The sequence below is a fragment of the Staurois parvus genome, unplaced genomic scaffold (assembly GCF_062004578.1).
Source record: "Staurois parvus isolate SC_StPar_1 unplaced genomic scaffold, SC_StPar_1.0 ptg000426l, whole genome shotgun sequence".
In the NCBI taxonomy this organism is placed as follows: Eukaryota; Metazoa; Chordata; class Amphibia; order Anura; family Ranidae; genus Staurois; species Staurois parvus.
Window position 1 is genome coordinate 3,106,369 of NW_028318222.1, and position 20,503 is coordinate 3,126,871.

A 20,503-nucleotide genomic window follows, 5' to 3' on the forward strand; every position below is an offset into this window, starting at 1 on the left:
TAGCTACATACAGCAAGTGGCGCTGTGTTCTGGCAGCAGTACAAGTCACTTCCCGTCTGCTTCTGCATATAGATCAAGTCGGTCTTATTGCATCGCCAAAACTCATAAAACGCCTTTCATTTTTATTAGTGAATACAAGAATTCCTTTAATTGGCCGAAGTGGAGATCGTGCAGATGTCATCTGACCGCCTCTTGATCTTGGCCAATCAGAGGAAGCCTTTTATTGATACTATATTCTATTACAGCAGCCCCAGTGGCCAGACTTTCCTGTAACGGAAATAATTTGTTTGGGCCAGCCTGGACCAAAATAACTATTTAAATTGAAAGTAAACCTGGAATTTTCTTTTAAGAACAAATCTGTTTATGCATATAGCCTATTTATTGTGCTTTGATTTTCTATGGTCATTTGCACCCTATATGGGTTACTTTGTTACACTGTTATATGTTGGTCGCACTAAACATATGCTAAGTAAACCGGGTCGGCGAGCATCGCCAACTCATTACGGAAGGTGACAACCAACATAGCATCCCTCGTCATTTTCTCCAATACCATAACAAAGATTTTAAGAAAATGGAAGTTTTAGTGATAGAAGGTATTGATGATAGAGCTTTAACTGTTAATGAAAGGTTGTCCCTTCTATGTAGAAGGGAAATCTTTTGGCTATTTAAATTAGGCACCATGACACCAGATGGGTTGAAAGAGGACCCTGAAGTACATTGCATAATATAAGTTCTTGTATGTGTTTCAGTATGTACAACTTGTTATTATTAAGAATTCACTAATTGGGTATAATCAATAATTCTTATATGTCTTTGACCAGTTTGTTCACAGAATTATACGGATATTTTATTTCTGAAATGATGACACACCAATTAGTTTTCAAATATCTTTGTTTACTTTTTTGTTGTGATAGAAATATTTTATGAATCGTTGGATAAATATTTATAGCATGTTGGTGACGGTTTGTAAAATTGGCTTACAAATGGGCTTGATTCATATTGAGGGTAGGTCCCTTTCAAACAACAAAAGGTATACTGCTCAGGCAAACAATCCAGATCAATCCACAACAGGTGCAGGCTGTGGCTCGGCAACAAACACGATGCAATAGGAAGAAGGGTCAGCCGCACACCGGAAGATAGATGAATATAGTGTGTATTTATTGATCCATAGGACACACAAAACACCAAGACAGAAATACAGGACTTGTTAACGCGTTTCACATGATCTCGTGCTTAATCATAGCCAAAGTATGATTTAACACAAGATTGTGTGAAACATGTTAACAAGTCCTGTATTCATTTCCTGGTGTTTTGTGAGTCCTATGGATCAAAAAATACACACTATATTCATCTATCCTCTGGTGTGCGGCTGACCCTTCTTCCTATTGCATGGTAGGTCCCGTTAACTGCTAACTGGACCTGACATAGTACCGCCCCACTGTCTCCTTTATAACCTCAGTCCTCCCTGGTTGCTTAATGACTTTGACAAAGCACATATATGTGCGAAACGCATCATCATAGCAACTAGGTCTTGTTGTGATCCACCCCAGGCACTTTGGTTTCTCTGTCCATCCATCAGCGTCCATCTGCCGGTTTCTGTGCTTCACTGACGTCACTTCCAGCGCACGCTGACGTCACTTCCGGTGCGTGAGTTCTGGGACATCCGAAGCAGCATCTTGTTCTGTGAGTGGTACCTTCTCACAGTTGGAGACCTATCTTCCAGCAGAGCAGCCCACAGGATTCCTCTCCACCGCCTCCTGCACCCTGGTCTGGATGTACCGGTTTCCTCGGCAGTAAGCCAATTTTATTGACCACATTCACACATTTGGGCTTTACCTCCCACCTTTTCCTTTGTTTACATTGGACATATGACTATGAACAATGATTTTAATTCCCTTCAAGTGGATAATAAAATCCTTCTTTTTTTACTCTAGATAACATTGTCATCATCCTTGCTAATTTGTAATACTTTACTGGTCACTATTACTGTAATGTGGCTCTACACCAGTAACGGTCAGTATCAGTTACTGTATGGGTTACTTTATCCCTAACTGTCCTCATTCATGCAGCTAACAGTGAGATAATACTAACAGAGAGATTTAACATGTGAGAAGACCATACAGCAAAGTAAAAAAAAAAAAGAAAAAAAGTACAAAACAGGCTTCAGAATGGGATAAGTCATGTTTTTCAGAAAAAAATGTCTCCTGGGGTACACTGAATAATTCCAAGAACAGGTCTTCACAGACTTCCACTGAAAAGTACATAACTCAACATAGCAGCTTTGGGTAGATCCCTGACACTCCATAGTCATATACCACTCAGCTATCTGTACCCAGGCCAGCGAACACTCAGCTGGCTCAGACAACCATGAAACATCTTTGGTGATTTTTCTCTTTCCGCATTGGAACACATAAAAATAAAAATTATGGTCATGTTAAATTTAATTTACACTTGCATAAATAAGTGGGCACAATATATATTTTTTTATTTTGTAATAATCCACCAGACTTAACTACTGGACATAGTGGCTGCGCTGCAACCCTGAACTGTGAGCGCTCCATATTTCATTTGTAGTTTAATTTTTAGATAGCTTTTATATGTATTACAAGAGCGCCCTCTAGTGGTGAAATCTTGACAGCACATATGGCTTAAAGTGGAACTAAACGCTTTCAATCAACATGAAATTATTTTTATCCTTATGCTACTAGCACTAGTAAATAGATCGTAAAGTATGTATTTACTTTTTTAAACTTTTTTTTTACACTTCTATAGTTGCATCCTGGTTCCTGGCGTAGGCCAAAATTATGTCATACATTCCTGGAGTCTTCATGGGCATTTTTTTTTTCATTTCATCTGGAGGAGAGGCTTTCTCAGCTAAGAACACCCTCTTGCCTGCATGCTTAAACTGATACTAAAGGTAAAAAAACATTTTTTTTATTTCTATGTCCTCCCCCTTCCCTGTATGAAGAGGAAGAGAGGGGAGAATAGGTCCAGCGCTGTGCAAGGCTACATCTTTCCTCTTCTCTCTTCCTCTTCATATAGACTCGAGTAGCAACAGGAGCCTTTGCTGTCATTTAGATTCAGTGAGGAAGTGGGGGCAGGGCCAAGTCCCGCTGTGTGTCTCTATGGAGAGACACGTGGACACCATGTGTCCCCATAGCAGCCATTTGCTATGGGGACACACGAAGAGGAGGAGGAGCCAAGATCGCTGGCGGGGGACTTGAGAAAAGGAGGGTCAGGGCTGCACTGTGCTGTACTGCTACAGTAAGGGCCAGCTGTGCAAAATCACATATATATACGTGATTTTGTTTTTCTGGGTAGGGGGCACGTGCACCAGCCTACCTACATTGTCACGGGCTCCCTGACATGCCAATCAGCAGGTCCCAGCCAATGATTCACAGCCGGACCTGCCAATTGTCAGAGCTAATGACAGGAGAGAGATCTGTGTTGGCAAACAACACAGATCTCTCTACTTACAGTGGGGATGTGCTGTTTTTTGTCTCCCTGCAAAGCACGAATTGCATCAATCTTGTTTTTAAATGATTGTCAATCTCATGAGCAGTGAGTGAGTTACTGGGTGGAGGTGGTGGTGGAGAAAGTAGAGAGTTAGAGAAGAGATGACGAGGTCTGGGTAACAAGGTATTAATAAGAGTGAAAAAGTAGGCTTGTTTGGCAGCATGGAGGGAGGAATTGTATTTTAAGAAGGTAGATTTATATAGGGTGAATGCTTGCTGGGATTCGGTTTTATCCCACAATCGCTCCAGTGCATGGCTATGTCTCTTAAGATTTCTGGTGACATCAGTCTGCCATGGTTGCAATGGTCAGAGTTTGATAGTTCGTGTACTGCTATAATTTTCACGCAAACAAATAAACACTTTTTTTTTTTTAACAAAGACATGAATAAACAAAGGCAGAATACATTTTGGATTACATTTATGAAGAAATTAGATTTTTAAATTTTTTTATGGGATATATTTTATAGCAAAAGTATAAAGTATTATTTCCTTTTTCAAAAATAAAAAAGTCCAGTGGTGATCAAATACCACAAAAAGAAAGTTCTATTTGTGTGAAAAGAAGTATATCAATTTCATTTGTGTACAGTGTTGCATAACCGCGCAATTGTCTGGTAAAGTAGTGCAGTGCCGTACAGCAAAAAATGGCCAGGTCATGAAGAGTGGTAAATCTTCCAGAAGGCAATACTTTTTCTTGGAGAAGGATTAGAATGTTTGTCAGTTTCTATTGCTATCTGTACTCCCTTCCCTATTTGTCCTGTTTACCATTATCATTGAAAGTGAAATGTAAAAGAAAATCCCACATTTTGGGTTGTCCCCAAAAAAGTAAGAGTGGAAATCTTCCAATGGGGACACTAGTTCTAGTGACCCCAAGAAATTCCCTTAATTTGTAGGGATTTCCTCTCACTTCCACTTTAGTTATGGGATAGGAAGTGAAGAGAAATCACACCAATAATAATTATAATCCTTCCTTACTCTATCCAAAATGAAAAAAAAAAGGTTTTGCCGCTAGTTTTACTTTAAAAATGTTTGTTCCATTTTGTAATCTTTAGTGGGTCAAATCAGTCTCTTCTTTCAACAGCGTTGAGGAAAAAAGATTGAAGGAGCAAGATAGATTTGTCAGCGTAAATAGTTTTCCTTCAGGAAAGTCCATTAGGTTCAATATTGAATGTTAAGTGCAAATTAAATGTTTAGGTACTTCTGAACATTTGCCCAGACATCAAGGGGTTTATTTACTAAAGCTGGAGAGTCCAAAAACAGACTCCCTTCTGCATAGAAACCAATCAGCTTCCAGGTTTCATTGCCAAAGCTTCATTGAACAAGCTGAGCTTAGAAGCTGATTGGTTTCTATGCAGAAGGGAGTCTGATTTTGGACTCTCCAGCTTTAGTAAATAAACCCCCAAGTGTACTATGAATTTCATACAAATGTTCTTACAAATGCTTAAAACAGGCCATAGATTTATAGAATTTCAAATGAAAATTCTTAGAAAATTTGTACAAAAATCTCAGAACACACGCTGTTGGAAATGTATTCATTTGAGAAACATTTTCCATACTGCTCCTTCAAACTTTCTCATCACTGTGTTTGAAAACAAACTTTAAATTTGACCCCACTAATGATCAGAAAAACAAAACAAACTTCCCTAGAACATTCTTTTCCTAAGAATTTTTATTCAAAATTCTACCAGCTTTTCTGGTCTTCTGGAACTCTTTGACAGAGCGTAGGCCAGGTAAACAGGAATATAAGCTTTATAACCAGGGACATTTAAAGCTTTCATGAATAGAGCTTTTTCTCTTTAGTTTTTTGCTGTGAATAGTGCAAAGAATGGTTCAAACCAGTGGTTTTCAACTTATGAACTAAATGAGGCCTCAAATACAGCCTCTAACATCACCAAAAGGCTGCACATAATGTTCAATATATGAAATGAATGAGAGGACTGTCAGAGGAACTGAGGGTCAGAAAGTGTGAAAATGCTACATTTTTGGCTGGGGAGCTGCTGCAGAAGACAATACAAAACTGGTAGAGGCCAATTCTATTACCCTAATCAATGTTCCCACTGCAAATTTGTGAGGTCCGAGGGCTTCATACCATTTAACAAAAGGCTGCATGCTGCCAGTTGGTCATCAGGGGTCTAAAATCTTACCAGGGTTTTATCTTTTAAAAAAGTCTAAAGAAAATAACGAGCGCTTGGAGATTGGATCAGCTAGCACTAGACATGGAGTGACCAAAAAAAGAGGTGTATTCCTGAGGACGTGTATTTGCATGAAATGCGTTGGATTGAGCCTTATGTGCTAACATCACGCCACCATTCCTGAGGTCTAGATCGACGGCCATCTTAGTAAGTCCACCCACAAATGTTTGTTTGTTTCCCTGTGAAAGAATGTCATAGTTGTTTTTAATATTGACTTTTTAAAAATTAAATGCTACACTATATATTATTCCTGGGGCTCTGTGTGGTGAGTGCTTTCTCCTAGGATTTTGTTGCATTTCCAGCTGTACTGAGGAGTGATCTATGGAGGTTCCTTATGATTGGGTGATGGGCTAATGATCATCAGCCTTCTGGTGAGTGCATGGTGGTGGAGGACCTTGTGCTGTGGGTTGAGCACATTGGATTGAGCACATTGGGATCATTTCAGAGATCATTTGGATCATTTTGATGGACTTTTGTTACATATAATAACTGGACCTTTTTGAGCACTATCAAATTGTTTATTTATATGTATTTATTTATTCACATACTCACCTTTGTGAATATGGATAGTTTGTGCAATATGTAGATATTTTTAGGGTTTTATTTTTACTGTTAGTATCTCACTGGGGAGATTTGCTTTCACTTCCTGTCCCATAGATATATCAAGAAGTGGGAAAAAGTCTCTCCAAAGTGAGAAAAACCCTCTCTTAGCCAGTTGTCACCAGAACAAGTTTGGAAGGCGTCCCTACTATTTCTGTTCTGCTCAAAATTCAAAAGTCTCATCTCATTTTTAATGTGTATTCTGTTACATTTCTGCATGATATTGCATTTGCTTAAGCAGGAAATGGAAGTGTACAGCCCTGGCCAAAAGTTTTGAGAATGACACAAATATTAATTAACTGCAAGCAAACATGTGCACTCATTATTGCTTTGCACAAAAAGGGAGTCACAGGCAAGGATGTTGCTGCTACTAAGGTTGCACCTAGATCAACCATTTATCAGATCATCCAGAACTTCAAGGAGAGAGGATCAATTGTTTTGAAAAAGGCTTCAGGGCACCCAAGAAAGTCTAGCAAGCGCCAGGACTGTCTCCTAAATTTGATTCAGCTGCAGGACCGGGGCACCAACAGTGCAGAGCTTACTCAGTAATGGCAGCAGGCAGATGTGAGTGCATCTGCATGCACAGTGAGGCGAAGACTTTTGGAGGATGGCCTGGTGTCAAGAAGGGCAGCAAAGAAGCCACTTTTCTCCAAAAAAAAAACATCAGGGACAGACTGATATTCTGTAAAAGGTACAGGGAGTGGACTGCTGAGGACTGGGGTAAACTCATTTTCTCTGATGAATCCCCTTTTCGATTGCTTGAGGCATCCATGAAAAACCTTGTCTGGAGAAGAAAAGGTGAGAGCTACCTTCAGTCCTGTGTCATGCCAACAGTAAAGCATCCTGAAACAATTCATGTGTGCGGTTGCAAGGGAGTGGACTCACTCACAATTTTGAATAAGAACACAGCCATGAACAAAGAATGGTACAAAAATATCCTTCAAGAGCAACTTCTACCAACCATACAATAACAGTTTGGTGGCAACAATGCCTTTTCCAGCATTATGGAGCACCTTGCCAGAAGGCAAAAGTGATAACTAAGTGGTTTGGGGAACAAAACATCAAAATTTTGGGTCCTTGGCCAGGAAACTCCCCAGACCTTAATCCCTTTGAGAACTTGTGGTCAATCCTCAAGAAGTGGGTTAACAAAAGAATCTCACCAATTCTAACAATCTGATGGGCTTCCATCAGTCAGGATATGGCCTAGAAGTTGATTGACAGCATCCCAGGGTGAATTGCAGAGGTCTTGAAAAAGAAGGGTCAACACTGCAAATGTTGACTCTTTGCATAAACGTAATGTAATTGTTAATAAAAGCCTTTGATACTTATGAAATGCTTGTAATTATACTTCAGTATACCATAGTAACATCTGACAAAAAGATCTACAAAAACTGAAGCAGCAGACTTTGTGAAAATTAATATTTGTGTCATTCTCAAAACATTTGGCCAGGACTGTAACCCCAAACATTAAACATGATTGGTGTGACCCTAGGATTACTAAGAAGGACCTTTTATGAATTCATACAATATATATCATTTTTTTTTTTATGGGGGAGTGATGGATCTGGTTATTGGAGACCTGATCCCGCCCCCCTTGCCCTGCAGCAAAAAGATCATATGTGATAGTGATCCACTAGCCAGAAATAGATTACTATAGCAGTGATCTACTGCTGCAGGGAGAGGTTGAACAAAGCTACATTAGCTCTGCCCCAGATTCTATTCCAACAGAAAGTGTTGTGAGGTTATTTCACTCTGATGTAAACAACGTGCTCAAGCATTGTTCTACATTATGTCTACATGGCCTGCTGCCAGCACTCTCTATGGAATACTATGTAGCAGGAGGCCAGAAGTTGATCGATTCAGCTCTTAGGCTTGGTGCTGGGCCACATCTTTCACTGACGGCCGTTGGTTCAAGCAGTAAGGCATGCCGGATCTGTTGTCAATTAACATGCTTACTACTGTGCTCCAGACCTGATTAGAAGTCTGGAGCACAGCGGGACGCACAGGACACACACCTTAATTGTGTGGATGGGAAAATCGGCTCATTTCTTTTCATCCAGCCAACTGTCTAAAGCTGGCCATACATGGCTCACTTTTTTTGTTCAGACAGTTGTCCCTGGAACTTGTGTGCTCATTGGAAGATTTCCCCTCACCTCTCGTTCTGGGGACAACCCTAAAATGCTGGACTTTCCTTCACTTTCTTTCAAGGTGACAATGGTCACCAGGACAATTAAAGAAGTGAATCTCCCCAACAGAGACACAGACAGCAATACAAATTTGACAGACTATAACTGTTCCCTACCGTACCCAGTGCTAGAGAAAAAAAGATTTTGCTTAGAGATACACTTTAAACATCTCAAACACTACAAGATTACAACCCAGAAATCCCTTACAGCCATTAATTCAAATATCCTGCAACTACTGAAACAGAAAATGTAGGATTTTCACAGATTGTCCCTTTATGATTAAATTATAAAAGATCTGCAGAACTATCCACATGATGTAGGCTCACCCTTCATGAACTTACTAAAACATGTTTGTTAAATTCAAACCATAACTTACTCTGGCTTCTCCCCGGCCATCAGGTAGGTCATAGTAATGTCTGCAAAACAACATAATCAATGAGTTACGAAGTGTACATTCTGTTCACAGTGCAGCAATTGTTCGTTAGAATGTAGTTCTTATCACGTAGCCTGACAGTACCTGAGCTTTCATTGTACAGCAACAGAAATAGCGTTTCCTCCTATTATAAAATGTATCTAATTTTTTTTTAATCTTTTACTGGCTGCATCTCATTAGGAAGGTTTCCCTTCACTTTTTTCAGAGACACAATAGTGAGGGGGTGACATTACTGGGTTCACACTATGATTTGCATGGAAATTGCACAAGAAGCGCACCGCATTCACATGCAATTCACATGCGGTTTAGATCGGCGTAATTTGAATCCATTCATTTTGAATGGGCTCAAATTGCAACACATCGCACCAAAGTAGTGCATGCACCAATTTTAGAGATGCACTGCAACTAAATTGCATGGTTGTTTTGTACACTGTGATCTGGTACAGGAAAATGCACTGCACTTGCGACTTGCGTTTGGGATTACGCTAACATTGTACTGACACTAGCTTGCATTGTGATTTGAACGCCGTGTGGGATCGTTGGTTTCCCGCACCGCATTCTAGTGTGGACAGAGACTAGACAGTTGTCTTCAGATCAGGTGTCTGCATTGGAAGATTTCTCCTCTCTTCTGGTTCTGAAGGCAACTGTAAAATTGGACTTTACATCACATTCTGGCAAGGTGACAATGGTCAACAGGACAAACCGGGATTGAAGCTCCACAGTAGGGACACAGCGGAGTTGATTTACTAAAACTATAGAGTGCAAACTCTGGAGCAGCTGTGCATGATAGCCAATCAGCTTCTAACTTCAGCTTGTTCAGTTAAGCTTGGACTAAAAGAAACTGGAAGCTGACTGGTTTTTATGCACAGCTGCACCAGATTTTGCACTCTCCAGTTTTAGTAAATCAACCTCAGAATGTCATAAAAGGGTGTTCTAACCCTTCATCACTCTAGTCCTCATGCACATGGGACATTTTTACAGCGGCTGTTTTTGGCTTTTGATGTTTTTCTACAGTCAGTACACTCCCCAGCATGTTATCCTATGTGTCACACATAGACTGAAATCAGCGTTTTTGTGCTTGATAAAAACCCAGAACTCATAGGTTTCTAGAGGAGTTTTTTAGCTGTAAAAATGGTCTAATGCTGGAAAACACAGCAAAACGCGGTAAATCACGACAAACCGGTGTATTTGTACATTTTTCTGAGCAAGCATTCAACTGCATCTTTGAAGAAGTTATGCAAATATCAAAATGTCTTTTTAGGTGGATGTCAGTCGGAGGAGTGGGCGTTCTTAGGCAGATTCCATTTGCATACAAACTGTCCTAGCAATTCCCACATGTGATGCTGAGCCTCCATGATTAAATGAATTGAAATCCAGTGAATGAAAGTGGTGGGCCAGGGGCAGTCAGGTTGCAAAGGAAAGGACTAGATGATGCTGGACATCCTCCAGGCTGAAAGGCTCCGTTCACACCTATGCAGTTTACATTTTGTCAGTTTTGCAGTGCTTTTTGCAGTTCGTTTTGCATTTTTCTACATGCCTTTTTACCACGTTTTGTTCAGCTTTTTTTTTTTTTTTTGCTGGGCAAAATAAAAATGCAAAATGCAAAACGTGGCAAAAATGCGGCAAACACGCACTACCATGCATTTCAGCAGATTCTCCATTGAACTCTATTTTAGCATTTGTTTAACTGAATACACCCCCTCAAAAAGGATGTTTGCATGTGGAAAATGCCACGTGTTCATATGTAGACCATACAGATACTTTATATGATGCCCTAGGTCACAGAAAATATCAAATCCGATATCTAATTAACTGTTTTTCAACCAGAGTAATCTATATGTTATCTTGTCCCTGTAACAAGCTTTATAAAAGGGAAAACTACACAACATTTAAAAACATGGATAGGTGAACATATGAAAGAAATAAGAGAAAAGAAATCCTGAAAAACCTTTGGCCAAGCACTTTGCCACCTATTATGGAAGCAAATTGGATGGCATGAAGGTCAAAGGCATATATATGCTTAAATTACCCCCAAGATATTGCGACTTTGATTGAATATTATTACAAAAGGAAAAAAAAATAGATTTATAAACTGCAAACATTGGCCCACTAGGCCAGTCTCTGAAAATCTCCTGCAGCATACACACAGTCTCTGACTATCTCTTGTATCATGTCTGCAGTCTCTCACAACCTTTTGTATCATGTCTGCAGCCTCTGATCATCTCTTGTATCAGGTGTACAGTCTCTGACTATTTCTTATATCATGTCCGCAGTCTCTGATATCTCTTGTATCATGTGTACAGTCTCTGACCATTTCTTGTTTCATGTCCGCAGTCTCTGACCATCTCTTGTTTCATGTCCGCAGTCTCCGACCATCTCTTGTTTCATGTCCGCAGTCTCTGACCATCTCTTGTTTCATGTCCGCAGTCTCCGACCATCTCGTTTCATGTCCGCAGTCTCCGACCATCTCTTGTTTCATGTCCGCAGTCTCCAACCATCTCTTGTTTCATGTCCGCAGTCTTTGACCATCTCTTGTTTCATGTCCGCAGTCTTCGACCATCTCTTGTTTCATGTCCACAGTCTCTGACCATCTCTTGTTTCATGTCCACAGTCTCTGACCATCTGTTGTACCATGTCCGCAGTCTCTAACCATCTTTTATCATGTCCACATCTCTGACCATCTCCTGTATCATCCCCATAGTCTTTGATTATATCATGTTGTGTGAATGCAGTCTGGCACTGACTATTCATTGAATTTTATGTGAGGCCCCATTGGTGACATTGGTGGCTGCACTTGAGTGCCCCCCATATCAAGAAAGTTGACTGCCACGTCTCCAAGGTGATCTCATTTTTTGCCATCATTTTTGGAAATGAAGAAACATGCTAGTATTGAGGGGGTTAAAACACAAAACTTGTTTATAGTGCATTAGCAGTTAGAAATGTGGTAATTCAAGAAAAAGTCTCAATCTTGCTCCTTCTAATTTTCTCATCACTGCAGTCAAAGATGAAAGTCGATTTGTCCCCAATAATATTAAGAAGACCAAATGAATGTTCTTAAGGCCAGTTCACACCTGAATTTCACAGGATGACATTCTACATTCCTGTGGAATTCAGTGTTGTACGATTTTCAGCCCATTCCTGGGCTGAAATCACACTGGATTGCAGCAAAAGTAACTTTTAAAAAAACACAATGCAACTAGATCACATGATACTACGGTACCATGCAATCTGTTTCAGGCAAACACACTGCGTTTGCGATCTGCGTTTGGGGTGTTGTTGGGAAAACATTGACAACTGCAGCAGATCACACACCCAGTTTAGCTTAAATGTGGTGCAGGAAACATGCACGGAATGCAGGTTTCACTCACACGTTCTGGTGTGAACAAGCCCTTAAAACGAAAATTCTTAAACAAAATTATACTAGTATATGGCTAGCCTTATCCACTGAACCATTCACCCTTTCTGAAACCTCTTGCAGTCCTGTGTTAAAAAGGACCTTCTAGGGATTTGAAAACACTGCCATCCATCCAAAACTGAATTATCAGTTTGGGTTTGCTGACAATTGAAAATTTGTTTGTCACCATCCAGCCACCATCTGATCTAAAGCATAGAAGTGTGTGTACATTTATATCTTGCAGTAAGCAGCTGTCCTGACAACCTTTGTTCACTATTGCTGTGCCTACAAAGTCCCTAGAAAAGCAGGACAACCTCTGACCAAAACAAATGTGTCTGCCAGAAATAAGTCACAGAGCCGGTTAGACGGGTGATCTCTTCCCTTTCAGGGTCATTAAGCTGCATAATGCTGTTCTTTCATTCTGAGTGATCAGAGATGATTCGGATTATTACAGTATTTAAACACAACATACAGGAATTAATTTACTTAAAAGATTAACATACAAAGTCATTAATCCATAAGAACCAGAATTCATTGTTCCTTGATTTTATTTTAGTAAGCTGAAACACATTAAACCAGCCATGGATGGATCAAAATTCAGCTGGTTCAACAAGAACAGGCCACATTTTCATCCATCTATGGGCAGGCTGATTGTACTGAAGTCAATCTATCAATTGACTTCAGTACAACCAGTCTGTCAGATTCTTTGGTGCAATCACTACCGGTGGCTATAGATCATTGTGTTCTGCCGGTGGGAAAGGTTCCCTGCTGACAGAACATAACAGCTGTGTGGGAGGGATTCCCGATCAACACTGACTGTGTTGAATGGGAAATCAAGTAATTTTCTTTCCTTTAACCTTTGGTGAAAGGAAAGAAAACTGTATAATGTATGGCCTGCCTTACTGCACATCATCATTGGTCCTGGTACTGCCTTATTAAAAAAGCAGTAAGGCTACCTTAAGCTGGCTATATACTAGAAGATATTTGAACAAACATTCATATGGCTAAATGGTTCCGCCTGGCAGTACTAGGGTCATTGGTTCATATCCCAACCACGGCACCACCTGCCTGGAGTTTGCATGTTCTCCCTGTGCCTGCGTGGGTTCCTCCGGGTACTCCAGTTTCCTCCCACACTCCAAAGACATGCTGGTCGGTTAATTGGCTCCTGTCTAAATTGGCCCTAGTATGTGTATGTATGAATGTGAGTTAGGGACCTTAGATTGTATGCCCCTTAAGGGTTAGGGACTGATGTGAATGTACAATATATATGTAAAGCGCTGCGTAAATTGTCTGCGCTATACAAGTACCTGAAATAAATAAATATGGAAAATCTCAGTGCGTTCGATGATGAATGTTGTTCAAAAGTACTTCAAAATGTTTGCATTTAACAATCGATTTTGGAATGGACTTTCTCACATGAAAAACACATTCCCTGTTAGAAAGTAATTTGTTCAGGATATGTTTACTCTCCTGCTTCTTCAAATTTTCTCATCATTATGGTCAAAAATGAATGTCAGTTTGACCCCACTGTTTATTTGTTTGCACTTGCAGTTGGGATGGCGATAAAAGCGTATGGTTGAGCTTTGTTTTACTGCTCCCCCTTAAACTGCAAAGGCAGCAGACAGGGGTGTGTATATGTCACGACTGTGATGCTTTGTGGCAAGAATTAAACCCCCTGTTGCATTTAGACGGTAGATTGTAAGCTCCAAGGAGCAGGGCCCTCCTAACCCTCTTGTATTGAACTGTATTGTTGCTGTATTGTCTCCCTTTATATTGTAAAGCGCTGAGCAAACTGTTGGCGGTATATAAATCCTGTATAATAATAATAATTTGGTGGGTGCTATCCATTCAATTGAATATTACCGTACGCAGCTAACCCGTGTCGCGGGCTTTTAGGGGGTTAAAACAGGTAGTGAGGAGGTGACAAAGTGTGTCAAATGCTCTCTGAAAAGCCATCCACTGTGGATAGCTCTTCAGAGGGCTAATGCAAGTGTAAACTAGCCCAAAGAACTCAACTATATAGCCATTAGCCTCACTGCCCTTAGCATGTTCTTATATGGCGAAACGTTTTTGAAACCTATACACCTGAGATTGTTGGATTTCCTATTTTAAAATCATGGGTCTCTGCTCTTCTAGGAGCATTTGTGAGGTCAGGTACTGATGTTGGATGAAAGGACCTGGCTCACTATTGGCGATCTAATTCATCCAAAAGGTGTTAAGTAAGGTAAAGGTCAGAGTTCTGTGTAGGCCACTCAAGTTCATCCACACCAAACTTTTGTCTTCATGGCGGAACAACCAAAGGGTCTTCCCCAAACTGTTCCACAAGACTGATGAAGCAGTAACAGTGCCCTTGACTGGACACTCCTAAACTTAATAGGAGAGGGGTCCACATTAGGGTTGTCACCTCATCACTTTAAAACCAAACACATATGAATTACACATGTTCTGAGGCTAATTTAATGCAGATAAGGCACTGAGCGAATTTAACTACCACTTTAATCAGCCACAGAACCTGTGTAATTCATATGTGTTCAGTTTTAAAGAGATGAGGTGGCAACCCTAGTCCACATCCACTTTCTGATCATATAGCAGGGGTAATGGTCAGGTTTCCTTCACCACTTGCAGACCGCTAGCCCACAACGTACTGCAGACAGGTGACCCGCACAAGCAAAGCGACGTACCCGTACATCGCTGCCTGCTTCCAGGTTTGGATGGGAGGTGCATGAGCACCACTCACCAGCATCCGCTGTGATTGTACACAGCGGGAGCCTGTTAGCAAGTCCTGGCCAATGATTCACAGCCAGAACCTACCGACTGACTGTGTACAATCACAGCCCAGAGCTCTGATGATTAAGGCAGAGTTCCGTACAGAGAAAACTTCTGTGTTACTAAGAGGTCATTGTTTAAAGCAGCACACTTTACACTTAGTAAACATTGTTAGGCACACATTTAACCCCTTGATCGCCCTGGATGTTAACCCTTTGCCCCCAGTGACATTAGTACAGTGACAGTGTATAGTATGATTACTGATCACTGTATTCACTACAGTACATCAATGTATATGGTATTATAGTTAACCCCTTAACCTCAGTGACATTAGCACAGTAACAGTGTATAATATTATTACTGATCACTGTAATAATATCACTGGTAATTCAAGGGACAGTTAGTCACTTCCCCCACCAGATTGGCCACTGCAGTATCGCAGTCCCATTAAAAGTCGCTGATCACCGCCATTAGTAATATAAAAAAATTATGTATACCATAGTTTGTAGGCACTATGACTTTCAAGCAAACCAATCAATATACACTTATTTTTTTTCAAAGACATGTATCAGAATACATTTTGCCCAAAATTCATAAAGAAATTAGATTTAAAAAAAATTTTTTATTGCATATGTTTTGTAGCAGAAAATAAAAAATATTGTTTTTTTTTCAAAATGTTCAGGTTTTTTTTTCAGTTATATTGCAAAAGAATAAACAAAACCCAGTGATGATCAAATACAACCAAATAAAAGCTCTATTTGTGTGAAAAAAATAATATAAATTTTGTTTGGGTACAGTGTTGCATGACTGCACCATTACCAGTTAATGTAGTACAGTGCTAAATAACAATAAATGGCCTGGACATAAGGGGGTAAAATCTTCCAGAGCTTAAGTGGTTAAACTTTTGGACACAAAGTACTGTTATGAATATTTCACTCAAAGACACAGAGCAGCGAAATTATGTATCCTGAGGTCTCTAGAGCAGGGGTATCCAGCCTTTCTTAACAAAGGGCCAGTTCACTGTCCTTTAGACCAGTGTTTCTCAACCTTTTCTCTGTCGAGGCACCCTTTAAAATTCTGCTAAATCTTGAGGCACCCATTACAAAATGTGAAAAATGTAACTAATAGTTTTACAGAATGCAGCAACATCTGCACATGTGGGACAGCTAATGTCAGAGGTGATTTATTCTTTCAAAGCAAATACACCTTTGCGCACTGGTACTGACTAGTATGCCAATGTTTCTCCTCTTTCACTCAGCTAATGTGACCCCATTGCTGACAAAGAGGGGCAGGGGAGGGGCAAGCAAGGATGCTGTGCATAGTCCCAGTGTCCTTCTTATCTGCTGATGACATCATTTTTTTGTTGGTGGTGGCTAGAAAGTTGTAATGGTGCACAATGAAAACCTGTGGCTTTGTGTAACTAAAAGGCAGGCACCTGCTGGCTTGTATACACTTTTTAGGCATTTTTTTCAAGGCACCCCTGAAGATACCTGAAGACACCCCAGAGTGCATGGGCACCCTGGCTGAAAAAGGCTGCTTTAGACTTTAGATGGGCCAGACTGTGGCCAGTGGGAGTAGAAACTGCCCCCCCCCCCCCATCAGTGGGAGTAAACAATGCCCCAGGCTTGGTGGTCAATGGGAGTAGAAAAAAAAAGACATAATTCTTGTGGTCAGTAGGATGAGGAATAGTGCTCCATCATTGGTATTAGTGGAAGAAAAATTGAACCTTCACTGGTGTCAGAGGGAGGAATGTTATCCCCATTGCTGGCGTCAGTGGAGGGAATGATGTACCTTGCCATTAGTGGTGTCAATGGGAAGAATAATACCCCACTGTTGGTGCCAGCAGATAAAATGGTGCTGCATTGTTGGTGTAAGGAGGAATAATGTCCCAAGGGTTGAATAAAGCCATGCAAAGGGCTGCATCTGGCCACAGTTTGGAGATCGCTGCTCTAGGGGATCCTCCATTAGAATATACCTTATAGGCTGGAGACAAAAATGTTAGCTAAAAAGCTGAGCTTTCAAGGCAGGCACAAACATGTGCAGACATGTATTTCAATAGATATTAGTAAGGGCACCCAGTAAGGGCACCACACCAATGGAAGTGGAGTCCAGAACAGTTTAGTATCAGGTGATCAACAAGATATGTAAGCAAAGGTGTTTCGGAGGTTCACAAAAAACCCTTCATCAGGGCTTGTATGCATGTCTGTCATGAATGCCTGGTGAAAGTGTTTGTAGATTTCACATGCAACAGCTACGGGGGACAAAAGTAAGTTAGCAGCACAGTGGCTAAATGGTTAGCTCTTCCGCCTGGCAGTACTAGGGTCGTTGGTTCGGATCCCAACCACTGCACCACCTGCCAGGAGTTTGCATGTTCTCCCTGTGCTTGTGTGGGTTTCCTCCCACATTCCAATGACATGCTGGTAGGTTAATTGGATCCTTTCTAAATTGGCCCTAGTATGTGTATGTATGAATGTGAGTTAGGGACCTTAGGTTGTACGCCCCTTGAGGGTTAGGGACCAATGTGAATGTACAAAATATATGTAACGCGCTGCGTAAATTGACAGCGTTATGTAAGTACCTGAAATAAATAAATGAATTTCAGTCACTCAGATTGGAGATTTGGAAAAATGTTTATGAGGAAGCCTGATATCAGAGAGGTGGAACCAGATTGTGACTGGATGATATTGTGGTATCACCGATCGATATATATGTACAGGATGTACCCTGAGGATCAGATGAGCTCATCTCATTTCCCTTTACCTCTGCAGCAAAAAGTACACTTCATGAGCCCTATAGCAGTAGGTGGGATGGATCTGGTTCCAATATTGTCAATTAGGATTATTCAAAGAAAATGTACAGAATTCTTCGCTCCTGGGATTCTCTTTACATTTCCAATTTAAATCACTTGACCATTAAATAAAAGTCTAGCAAGAGCTCAGTGATGTGATTTAAATCAGTGGACAGTCATACTATTGTTCCATCTTCTAGCTCTCAGTTAAATCCGTATTAAATCTCTTGCTGCTTAGAGTTTTTTTTAACATCATTTTAGGCCTCAAGATTAGTTGAAAGCCCCAAAATATTATATAGTTTCCGAATTCCGAGACCCTGGAGAATAAAATTGAGGTACTGGTAGATATATATTTTTATGTCACACAGTATATGTGTAGTGGTTTATTAAACCCCTGATGTAAGTCTCACTTTCCTTTCACTGAGGTTAGTGGAGCATGGACTGCGCTCCATTCACTTCTTTCCTTGCTTTAACACCTGGGGAAAGCGACAGCTGAAACCAGAAGTGACATTATCCATGTACCTTCTGTGTTCATTCTAGATAGGAGAGATCAGCAAACAGATGTTTATTGATCTCCCTCCCCTCAACCTGGGAGCGCCCACCAAGGGGGTACCAGGCCCGCAGGTAGGATAATGGAGCCCTAAAAACATGGCGGGGGTGCATCACTGGGGTCCATGGAAGTGGCTGGAAAACTGTATAGCCCCCCGATTGCTTCCACCTGACAGCCAACAATAGGCTTGTTAGATTTAAATGCACTGTAATAGGAGGGAGTGTGTGTAAAATCCCCCTCAGCTCAGCTGTCAACATATGACATATGCTGGTGACAGCGAAAGGGTTAAATCCAAAAATAAAAATTGAATATATTGCTGCTTACCAATTCCTGGATGTGATTGCTGCATTAGTCTTAATTTTTTTGGCTTTTTTTTCCCCTTAAGGCCCTATTCATACTTGTAAATGGGTATGTTAGAGGTTATATGCAGGAAACTCAGCAGGGCTTTGTGGCGATTAGCTGCAGGTGGCAGTCATATTGAACGCAATAGGAGGCCGACAGTTCCTGCAGCTATTTCCGGCAGCTTGCATGTAGATTGCTCACGGAGTCTGTGTCCAGGGCTGATCGTTTGCAGGTAATTGCTCCAAGAGCGAATACATGCAAGTGGTTGCGATTAGCTGTAGGAGCTGTGGTCAGCCTCATATTTATTTTAATGGGTCTGCAGCTAATTGCCGGGAACCCTCACTGGATTTCTTGCATATAATTGCTAAGGGCCCCATTATGCAAGTGTAAATGAGACCTTATTAAAATCTGGTGATCCCACCAGTAAGTCTGTTATTTTTTTAAGCTGTAAAGCAAAATTGTCAAGGAGACAAACCATTTATGACTGACAGGGGTGCTTACAATGATCAGCTTTTATTCATGTAAAGCCTTTATCCCAAAGGAGAGTAAAAACTCTTGCTACAACTGATTATAAAGTGTTAGCTGGAGTTCAGCTTTAATTTGTTAGTCAAGTCCCTCTAAAGCTGGCCATATACAGATAGTTTTTGCCTTCAGCTTGCAGAGTATGGCCAACTGTAGCCTCCCTAGAGATCTGATTATGTCCATATTTCTGTGCTCAAAGTGGTACATTTTTTTTGCATGGAAATATGTAGTTTTTTTATTGTAGGCCTGTAATTTTTAGGAATAACTCACTGAAATCTGTCCGAACAAGAGTCTAGTAAACATCCCGGGTATGTTAAAATTTGAAACACGAAATCATAAATTATAATTTAATAAATAATCATAACAAATAATAATATTAAATTTAATTCAATAATATAATCAAACCAAAAACACTGAAATTTGAAATATAGCGCCAAGTTCGCATATCACTGAGCAAAGTCGCAAATTCATTTTCAGTGCCTGATGAAGAATTTCCCCACAAATCATTATCACTCAATTCTGCAAGTGCTTCTAATTTACTATCGCTGTTCTCTAGCTGGTCTAAAACCGCTTTTGACCTAAAGGGACGCTTTTTGGACGCCATGGACATTTCTCAGTTTCCAGGCAGAAAGAACAGTAAAAATGCAGGCAGGGCGCAGGACAAAGCACTCGGGACAAAATGTATGTGAAATGGTTTGATACAGGAATGTTTTACTATGTGATTTTAGTGAATTTAGTGAATGTCACTTTTACAACTTTCAAATTTCCCGCCAGTTCCATCCCCGTACGTCCGGACATCGCAGGGAGATGGAACCCAGAAGACAGATGCCGGCATCCGCCGGAGGACATTGCCGGGGACACTGCAGGAGGGACATCGCACAAGCACAGGACAAAGTAAGTGATCGAGGGATCCCGGAGCAACGCTGCAGGGTATTCCTGAGTGTAGCTCGGGGTTACCGCTTGTGGTGCTGAAACTTTACCCCGAGCTACACTCGGGAATACCGCCAGGGAGGTAAAGTGAAGCTAAACCCATTGACTTAATTCAATGATTGATAACTCACATTTGTTTGTGCTCTCAACCAAATTGTCAAGCCATCAGCTGGCTGGTGTCATAGCTGATATGATGTGCAGCACCATGCTTACTGCAGATCAAACAGGGGCTAAGATGGCATTGGACATGGATTGTCTGTAAAGAATAGGAGGGTTTACTTCCACTTT

General features: G+C 40.8%; 1 protein-coding gene across 1 annotated transcript in view; it reads right to left on the reverse strand.

Moving 5' to 3' along the window:
* Positions 1-20,503, reverse strand: part of LOC149454481 (coiled-coil domain-containing protein 170-like) — a 72,892-nt gene that overhangs the window by 42,617 nt on the left and 9,772 nt on the right. Inside the window, exon 3 of the mRNA XM_089687496.1 lies at positions 8,867-8,906. Coding sequence (XP_089543622.1) covers positions 8,867-8,906 — 40 coding nt within the window. The remainder of the gene's footprint in view (positions 1-8,866; positions 8,907-20,503) is intronic.